This window comes from Pristiophorus japonicus, chromosome 32 (genome assembly GCF_044704955.1).
Source record: "Pristiophorus japonicus isolate sPriJap1 chromosome 32, sPriJap1.hap1, whole genome shotgun sequence".
NCBI classification, from domain to species: domain Eukaryota; kingdom Metazoa; phylum Chordata; class Chondrichthyes; family Pristiophoridae; genus Pristiophorus; species Pristiophorus japonicus.
In genome coordinates, this window is record NC_092008.1 from 10445121 (window position 1) to 10455368 (window position 10248).

A 10248-nucleotide genomic window follows, 5' to 3' on the forward strand; every position below is an offset into this window, starting at 1 on the left:
GTTTTATTAACACCCTTTGTCCTTTTAGAATTTTGCTGTACAGTGGCCCTTTTTGTTCTTTGCCTTGGGTTTCTCTGCCCTCCACTTTTCCTCATCTCCTTTCTGTCTTTTGCTTTTGTCTCCTTTTTGTTTCCCTCTGTCTCCCTGCATTGGTTCCCATCCCCCTGCCATATTAGTTTAAATCCTCCCCAACAGCACTAGCAAACTGGTTGGCAGACAGGAAGCAGAGAGTCGGAATAAACGGGTCCTTTTCAGAATGGCAGGCAGTGACTAGTGGGGTGCCGCAGGGCTCAGTGCTGGGACCCCAGCTATTTACAATATACATTCATGATTTAGATGAAGGAATTGAATGTAATATCTCCAAGTTTGCAGATGACACTAAACTGGGCGGCAGTGTGAGCTGTGAAGAGGATGCTAAGAGGCTGCAGGGTGACTTGGACAGGTTAGGTGAGTGGGCAAATGCATGGCAGGTGCAGTATAATTTGGGATAAATGTGAGGTTATCCACTTTGGAGCAAAAACAGGAAGGCAGAATATTATCTAAATGGTGACAGATTAGGAAAAGGGGAGGTGCAACGAGATCTGGGTGTCATGGTACATCAGTCATTGAAAGTTGGCATGCAGGTACAGCAGGCGGTGAAGAAGGCAAATGGCATGTTGGCCTTCATAGCGAGGGGATTTGAGTACAGGAGCAGAGAGGTCTTACTGCAGTTGTACAGGGCCTTGGTGAGGCCACATCTTGAATATTGTGTTCAGTTTTGGTCTCCAAATCTGAGGAAGGACGTTCTTGCTATTGAGGGAGTGCAGCGAAGGTTCACCAGACTGATTCCCGGGATGGCAGGACTGACATATGAAGAAAGACTGGATCGACTAGGCTTATCTTCACTGGAGTTTAGAAGAATGAGAGAGGATCTCATAGAAACATATAAAATTCTGACAGGATTGGACAGGTTAGATGCAGGAAGAATGTTCCCGATGTTGGGGAAGTCCAGAACCAGGGGTCACAGTCTAAGGATAAGGGGTAAGCCATTTAGGACCGAGATGAGGAGAAACTTCTTCACTCAGAGAATTGTGAACCTGTGGAATTCTCTGCCACAGAAAGTTGTTGAGGCCAGTTCATTGGATATATTCAAAAGGGAGTTAGATGTGGCCCTTACGGCTAAAGGGATCAAGGGGTATGGAGAGAAAGCAGGAAAGGGGTACTGAGGGAATGATCAGCCATGATCTTATTGAATGGTGATGCAGATCGAAGGGCCGAATGGCCTACTCCTGCACCTACTTTCTATGTTTCTATGATAATGCAGCAAGGGCGTTCATCTGTTTTTAGTATTTTTTATTAAATAGGCAGAGTTCAAGTGTTAAAGGTCATATTGGAGGAAACTTTTTTCCTGTGAGCTACGAGATAAATCATCGGTTTGTTTGTTATAACTGGGCTTATCAGCTTATTAACTCCGAGGCCCAGCAGACAGGCGATGTACTTATCACTACGGCGGTTTCCCTGGGTTTTGAATAAGGCACATTACTGGGCTCGCCTAGAATGTCTGAAGATACCAGTGTGTGGTTCAGTGAGCGCCATGAGTTCCCCAGTGAGTGCCACTATGTATTTTACTGGAGAGCTATTATAGATTGCTGACTGGAGCATGGGCAGGAACGGCAAAGTCGGGGCGAAGGAGCGGAGAGAGTTCGGGGCCCAGGAGAGGCGAGAGTTCGGGGCCCAGGAGAGGTGAGAGTTCGAGGCCCAGGAGAGGCGAGAGTTCGGGGCCCAGGAGAGGCGAGAGTTCGAGGCGAAGGAGCGGCGAGAGTTCGGGGCCCAGGAGAGGTGAGAGTTCGAGGCGATGGAGCGGCGAGAGTTCGGGGCCCAGGAGAGGCGAGAGTTCGGGGCCCAGGAGAGGCGAGAATTCGGGGCCCAGGAGAGGCGAGAGTTCGGGGCCCAGGAGAGGTGAGAGTTCGAGGCGATGGAGCGGCGAGAGTTCGGGGCCCAGGAGAGGCGAGAGTTCGGGGCCCAGGAGAGGCGAGAATTCGGGGCCCAGGAGAGGCGAGAGTTCGAGGCCAAGGAGTGGCGAGAGTTCGGGGCCAAGGAGAGGCGAGAGCTCGGGGCCCAGGAGAGGCGAGAGTTCGGGGCCCAGGAGAGGCGAGAGTTCGAGGTGAAGGAGCGGCGAGAGTTCGGGGCCAAGGAGAGGCGAGAGTTCGGGGCCCAGGAGAGGCGAGAGTTCGGGGCCCAGGAGAGGCGAGAGTTCGGGGCCCAGGAGAGGCGAGAGTTCGGGGCCCAGGAGAGGCGAGAGTTCGGGGCCCAGGAGAGGCGAGAGTTCGGGGCCCAGGAGAGGCGAGAGTTCGGGGCCCAGGAGAGGCGAGAGTTCGGGGCCCAGGAGAGGCGAGAGTTCGGGGCCCAGGAGAGGCGAGAGTTCGGGGCCCAGGAGAGGCGAGAGTTCGGGGCCCAGGAGAGGCGAGAGTTCGGGGCCCAGGAGAGGCGAGAGTTCGGGGCCCAGGAGAGGCGAGACTTCGGGGCCCAGGAGAGGCGAGAGTTCGGGGCCCAGGAGAGGCGAGAGTTCGGGGCCCAGGAGAGGCGAGAGTTCGGGGCCCAGGAGAGGCGAGAGTTCGGGGCCCAGGAGAGGCGAGAGTTCGGGGCCCAGGAGAGGCGAGAGTTCGGGGCCCAGGAGAGGCGAGAGTTCGGAGCCCAGGAGAGGCGAGAGTTCGGGGCCCAGGAGAGGCGAGAGTTCGGGGCCCAGGAGAGGCGAGAGTTCGGGGCCCAGGAGAGGCGAGAGTTCGGGGCCCAGGAGAGGCGAGAGTTCGGGGCCCAGGAGAGGCGAGAGTTCGGGGCCCAGGAGAGGCGAGAGTTCGGGGCCCAGGAGAGGCGAGAGTTCGGGGCCCAGGAGAGGCGAGAGTTCGGGGCCCAGGAGAGGCGAGAGTTCGGGGCCCAGGAGAGGCGAGAGTTCGGCGCCCAGGAGAGGCGAGAGTTCGGGGCCCAGGAGAGGCGAGAGTTCGGGGCCCAGGAGAGGCGAGAGTTCAGGGCCCAGGAGAGGCGAGAGTTCGAGGCGATGGAGCGGCGAGAGTTCGGGGCCCAGGAGAGGCGAGAGTTCGGGGCCCAGGGACAGCACGGGGCCCAGCCCACACTGTGTGCGATATGTGGGCGCACTGGGTCCGTGCAGCAGAGCTGGTCTCCAGTCGTCCTGGTTGACCCTTGCCCCTGGACCCAGACCTCGCTCTGTCAAGCCCCGTGTGGTGGCTGGTGTGCAACGGTCACCCCACGTTAAAAAAATCCACCCACAGGCATCTCCCACCCTTCAGGATGTAGTTCGGGATCCGGAATATTAGGTCCTTCATTGAAACACCTGTGAACTCATCCCTTTTTGGCGTGGAAGCAAGTCATCCTCGCTTCGAGGCATTGCCAAAGAATAACAGATATTAGCTCATTGCAAATAATGCAGAGAGGCACCCCTCCAGCGACGGGCCTACAACTATTTTTGTTGTAAACATTAATCAAGTACCCCCTGATTAAAGGGGGGGCACACTCCAAAGACTTTTCAACTGCCCCCTTGTTTTTTATTGAGGGCACCAAAAACACAAGTTATACAAATGCCCCCAGCACTAAAAGCGACAAACATAGACAAATTAAACTTTAAATATTGTGCTTCAAATTAAAATGTGTTCCCGGGGGGGGGGGGGGGTGATGATGCACTCCAGTCCCTCCGGCGCCCACCTCTCGCGGAAGGCCGCGAGCGTACCGGTGGACACCGCCTGCTCCATCTCCAGGGACACCCTGGCTCGGATGTAACCGCGGAAGAGAGGCAGGCAGTCGGGCTGAACGACCCCCTCGACCGCCCGCTGCCCGGACCGGCTGATGGCCCCCCTTGGCCAGGCCCAGGAGCAGTCCCTCGAGGAGGCCCCACGGACCTGCCCGCTCCCCTCCGCACAGGGTGCCCACAGATCAGGAGTGTGGGACTGAAGTGCAGCCAGAATTTGACGAGCAACGGGATCGGGCCTACATCTCCCTAGCGACAGGCCGACATCCCCCCAGCGGGATCGGGCCTACACCCCCCAGCGACAGGCCGACATCCTCCCAGCGGGATCAGGCCTACAACCCCCAGCGACAGGCCGACATCCCCCCAGCGGGATCGGGCCTACAACCCCCAGCGACAGGCCGACATCCTCCCAGCGGGATCGGGCCTACAACCCCCAGCGACAGGCCGACATCCTCCCAGCGGGATCGGGCCTACAACCCCCAGCGACAGGCCGACATCCTCCCAGCGGGATCGGGCCTACAACCCCCAGCGACAGGCCGACATCCTCCCAGCGGGATCGGGCCTACAACCCCCAGCGACAGGCCGACATCCTCCCAGCGGGATCGGGCCTACACCCCCCAGCGACAGGCCGACATCCTCCCAGCGGGATCAGGCCTACAACCCCCAGCGACAGGCCGACATCCCCCCAGCGGGATCGGGCCTACAACCCCCAGCGACAGGCCGACATCCTCCCAGCGGGATCGGGCCTACAACCCCCAGCGACAGGCCGACATCCTCCCAGCGGGATCGGGCCTACAACCCCCAGCGACAGGCCGACATCCTCCCAGCGGGATCGGGCCTACAACCCCCAGCGACAGGCCGACATCCTCCCAGCGGGATCGGGCCTACAACCCCCAGCGACAGGCGACATCCTCCCAGCGGGATCGGGCCTACAACCCCCAGCGACAGGCCGACTTCCCCCCAGCGGGATCGGGCCTACAACCCCCAGCGACAGGCCGACTTCCCCCCAGCGGGATCGGGCCTACAACCCCCAGCGACAGGCCGACATCCTCCCAGCGGGATCGGGCCTACAACCCCCAGCGACATCCTCCCAGCGGGATCGGGCCTACAACCCCCAGCGACAGGCCGACTTCCCCCCAGCGGGATCGGGCCTACAACCCCCAGCGACAGGCTGACTTCCCTCCCAGCGGGATCGGGCCTACAACCCCCAGCGACAGGCCGACATCCTCCCAGCGGGATCGGGCCTACAACCCCCAGCGACAGGCTGACTTCCCCCCAGCGGGATCGGGCCTACAACCCCCAGCGACAGGCCGACATCCTCCCAGCGGGATCGGGCCTACATCTCCCCAGCGACAGGCGACATCCTCCCAGCGGGATCGGGCCTACAACCCCCAGCGACAGGCCGACATCCTCCCAGCGGGATCGGGCCTACAACCCCCAGCGACAGGCGACATCCTCCCAGCGGGATCGGGCCTACATCTCCCTAGCGACAGGCCGACATCCTCCCAGCGGGATCGGGCCTACAACCCCCAGCGACAGGCCGACTTCCCCCCAGCGGGATCGGGCCTACACCCCCCAGCGACAGGCCGACTTCCCCCCAGCGGGATCGGGCCTACAACCCCCAGCGACAGGCCGACTTCCCCCCAGCGGGATCGGGCCTACAACCCCCAGCGACAGGCGACATCCCCCCAGAGGGATCGGGCCTACAACCCCCAGCGACAGGCCGACTTCCCCCCAGCGGGATCGGGCCTACAACCCCCAGCGACAGGCCGACATCCTCCCAGCGGGATCGGGCCTACAACCCCCAGCGACATCCTCCCAGCGGGATCGGGCCTACAACCCCCAGCGACAGGCCGACATCCTCCCAGCGGGATCGGGCCTACAACCCCCAGCGACATCCTCCCAGCGGGATCGGGCCTACAACCCCCAGCGACAGGCCGACTTCCTCCCAGCGGGATCGGGCCTACAACCCCCAGCGACAGGCGACATCCTCCCAGCGGGATCGGGCCTACAACCCCCAGTGACAGGCCGACTTCCCCCCAGCGGGATCGGGCCTACAACCCCCAGCGACAGGCCGACATCCTCCCAGCGGGATCGGGCCTACAACCCCCAGCGACAGGCCGACATCCTCCCAGCGGGATCGGGCCTACAACCCCCAGCGACAGGCGACATCCCCCCAGAGGGATCGGGCCTACAACCCCCAGCGACAGGCCGACTTCCCCCCAGCGGGATCGGGCCTACAACCCCCAGCGACAGGCCGACATCCCCCCAGCGAGATCAGGCCTACAACCCCCAGCGACAGGCCGACATCCCCCCAGCGGGATCGGGCCTACAACCCCCAGCGACAGGCCGACATCCCCCCAGCGAGATCGGGCCTACAACCCCCAGCGACAGGCCGACTTCCCCCAGTGGTGACCGGGCCTCTTCTAACTGGTGAGCATCACGGCTGTGACTCTCCCACTCCCTACTGACCTCCCACACGGAGCTCCCTCGGGCCACTGACCCTGCCAACGCCTGCCTCCAAGCCTCGGGCCACCTACCACCAAGCACCGAGCTTGTGGCCAACACCTTGCCGTGGGCAACGAGGCCCATCCAGCCGAGCCTGGTCTCCAGTCGTCTTGGACGCCCTTGCCACGGGACCAAGCCCTTGCTCGGCTAGGCCCCCGGTGTGCAACGGCCACCCCGCGCTAAACGAACTCGCGCACGGGCATCTTGCACTCCATTAACGTGACGTTCGGGACCTGGATCGTCAGAACCCCGCTGGACGGTTGTGGCAGAAGGGAGCACGCTCAGTGCTCGAGGGAAAGTGCTGTGGGCAGTGCGTGCTCGAGTATGGTCACGTTAACACGCAATTGCGCTGGATAGCTTATTGGGTTGGAGGCTGCACTGCAACATTACGACGAAAGATCGTGGTTGTTTGTGGGTAAGTAATGAAAAAGAATGAAAAAACTTGCATTCGGAAAAGGGGAGGTGCAACGAGACCTGGGTGTCATGGTACATCAGTCATTGAAAGTTGGCCATGCAGGTACAGCAGGCGGTGAAGAAGGCAAATGGTATGTTGGCCTTCATAGCGAGAGGATTTGAGTATAGGAGCAGGGAGGTCTTACTGCAGTTGTACAGGGCCTTGGTGAGGCCTCACCTGGAATATTGTGTTCAGTTTTGGTCTCCTAATCTGAGGAAGGACGTTCTTGCTACTGAGGGAGTGCAGCAAAGGTTCACCAGACTGATTCCCGGGATGGCTGGGCTGACATATGAAGAAAGACTGGATCGACTGGGCCTGTATTCACTGGAATTTAAGAGGATGAGAGGGGATCTCATAGAAACATATAAAATTCTGACGGGACTGGACAGGTTAGATGCAGGAAGAATGTTCCCGATGTTGGAGAAGTCCAGAACCAGGGGTCACAGTCTAAGGAGAAGGGGCAGGCCATTTAGGACCGAGATGAGGAGAAACTTCTTCACCCAGAGAATTGTGAACCTGTGGAATTCTCTACCACAGAGAGTTGTTGAGGCCAGTTCGTTAGATATATTCAAAAGGGAGTTAGATGTGGCCCTTACGGCTAAAGAGATCAAGGGGTATGGAGAGAAAGCAGGAAAGGGGTACTGAGGTGAATGATCAGCCATGATCATATTGAATGGTGGTTCAGGCTCGAAGGGCCGAATGGCCTGCTCCTGCACCTACTTTCTATGTTGCTATTTATAGTTTTCCGAGGTGCTTTGCAGCCAGTGAGGTGCTTTTGAAGCGTTGCAGGGTGGGAGACAAGGTGGCCAATTTTCGCGCAGGGCCAAAACTGTTCCCATTGGTGGAAGGGTCGAGAACCAGAGGACACAGATTTAAGGCGATTGGTAGGAGAACCAAAGGCGACGTCTTTGCGCTGCGAGTGGTTAGGATCTGGAACGCACGGCCCGAGAGGGTGGTGAAGGCAGACTCAATCGTGGCTTTCGAAAGGGGAGGGGAGTGAAGGAAAATGCTTTTTGCAGAGCTACGGGGGAAGGGCGGGTGTCTGGGACTGGCTGAGGGGCTCTTGCAGAGAGCCGGCACAGACTCGATGGGCCGAATGGCCGCCTCCTGTGCTGTGACCGTTCTCTCATTTGCAACACCCGCTCACATCGCGCGTCCAACACAGGAACAGGCCATTGGGCCCATCGGCTGCGTGCCGGGGTTTATGCTCCACACCAGCCCCCTCCCACCCCTCTCCATCTCCCCGCCATCACCACCTCCTTCCATTCCTTTCTCCCTCAATTGTTTATCCAGCCTCCCCTTCAATGCCTCGATACTATTCGCCTCGACCCCTCCCTGTGGCAGCGAGTTCCACATTCTCACCGCTCTCTGGGTAAGGAGGTTTCACCTGAATTCCCCGTTGGGTTTCTCACTGACTCTTTTATATTGATGGTCCCCTAGTTGGGGTTTCCACCACAAGTGGAAACATCTTAGAATCAGAGAAATTTACAGCACCGAAGGAGGCCATTCGGCCCCTCAAGCCTGCTCCGCCATTCAATAAGATCATGGCTGATCCGATCATGGACTCAGCTCCACTTCCCTGCCCGCCCCCTTATCCCCTTATCAGTTAAGAAACTGTCTATCTCTGTCTTAAATATATTCAATGTCCCGGCTTCCACAGCTCTCTGAGGCAGCGAATTCCACAGATTTACAACCCTCTGAGAGAAGAAATTCCTCCTCATCTCAGTTTTAAATGGGCGGCCCCTTATTCTAAGACCATGCCCCCTAGTTCTAGTCTCCCCCATCAGTGGAAACATCCTCTCTGCATCCACCTTGTCAAGCCCCCTCATAATCTTATACGTTTCGATAAGATCACCTCTCATTCTTCTGAACTCCAATGAGTAGAGGCCCAACCTCCTCAACCTTTCCTCATAAGTCAACCCCCTCATTCCCGGAATCAACCGAGTGAACCTTCTCTGAACTGTCTCCAAAGCAAGTATATCCGTTCGTAAATATGGAAACCAAAACTGCACGCAGTACTCCAGGTGTGGCCTCACCAATACCCTGTATAACTGGAGCAAGACTTCCCTGCTTTTATGCTCCATCCCCTTTGCAATAAAGGCCAAGATTCCATTGGCCTTCCTGATCACTTGCTGTACCTGCATACTATCCTTTTGTGTTTCATGCACAAGTACCCCCAGGTCCCGCTGTACTGCAGCACTTTGCAATCTTTCTCTATTTAAATTATAACTTGCTTTTTTATTTTTTCTACCATAGTGGATAACCTCACACTTTCCCACATTATCTGCCAGATTTTTGGCCACTCACTGAGCCTGTGTATATCCCTTTGCAGGTTTTTTGTGTCCTCCTCACAACTTGTTTTCTCACCCATCTTTGTATCGTCAGCAAACTTGGCTACGTTACACTCGGTCCCTTCTTCCAAGTCGTTAATATAGATTGTAAATAGTTGGGGTCCCAGCACTGATCCCTGCGGCACCCCACTAGTTACTGTTTGCCAAGCAGAGAATGAACCATTTATCAGAGCGTTGTAAATCTGTGGAATTCGCTGCCTCAGAGAGCTGTGGAAGCCGGGACATTGAATAAATTTAAGACAGAGATAGACAGTTTCTTAATCGATAAGGGGATAAGGGGGCGGGCAGGGAAGTGGAGCTGAGTCCATGATCAGATCAGCCATGATCGTATTAAATGGCGGAGCAGGCTCGAGGGGCCGTATGGCCGACTCCTGCTCCTATTTCTGATGTTCTTATAGTCTTATCCCAACTCTCTGTTTTCTGTTAGTTAGCCAATCCTCTATCTCTGCTAATATGTTACCCCCAACCCCGTGAACTCTTACCTTGTGCAGTAACCTTTCCTGTGGCACCTTATCGAATGCCTTCTGGAAATCCAAATACATGACATCTACTGGTTCCCCCTAATTCACCCTCCTCATTACATCCTCGAAGAACTCCGGAAACGCTAATGTGATTGGGTAAATGTGATTGTTTTTCTATTTGCAATTTATGTTGTGGGGTGCGGGCTATTTATTGGGAATGTTTTTGGTGTTTTTATTCAGGGTGTCTTTTTCCCCCGAGGCCTCTCTCAGGGCGCTCAGAGGCCGGCTGTTTAGCTTGGGATCTTCCCATGCTCCACCAGCCTAGCGCCCTGAGGGGTGTGCAAAGCCTCCCTGAGCATCCCGCCCCACACTCGGGGCCCAGCGGCCCGATATTGATGACTGAGGCGCGAACAATACCACCCCCCCGCCCAGCCCCGGCCCGGAATCCGCTAGGCCCAAGATCCAGCCCCAGGGGGCCGCACTTACGGATGGCCAGGTCCCCGCTCCGATCGGCCGGACCACCCGTTGCCACGCTGACCACCTGCAGCAGCTCGCTGGGCCGGTTGCCGCCGGCGATGGTGAAGCCGAAGGTGTTGTTGGTCTTGGTGACGGTGGTGGTCACAAAGCGGCCGAGTATCTGGGGCCCGGCGCCAGGCAACGAGGTCTCTGTGGGGGGGGGGAGAGGGAGGGAGAGAGAATGAGGGAGAGAGGGGGAGGGAGGGAGAGAGAGGGGAG

At 57.9% G+C, this 10248-nt stretch overlaps 1 protein-coding gene across 1 annotated transcript in view; it reads right to left on the reverse strand.

Moving 5' to 3' along the window:
- The window catches only part of LOC139240570 (membrane-associated guanylate kinase, WW and PDZ domain-containing protein 1-like), a 117917-nt gene that overhangs the window by 71707 nt on the left and 35962 nt on the right, over positions 1–10248 (reverse strand). The window contains exon 8 of the mRNA XM_070869115.1: positions 10000–10179. Coding sequence (XP_070725216.1) covers positions 10000–10179 — 180 coding nt within the window. The remainder of the gene's footprint in view (positions 1–9999; positions 10180–10248) is intronic.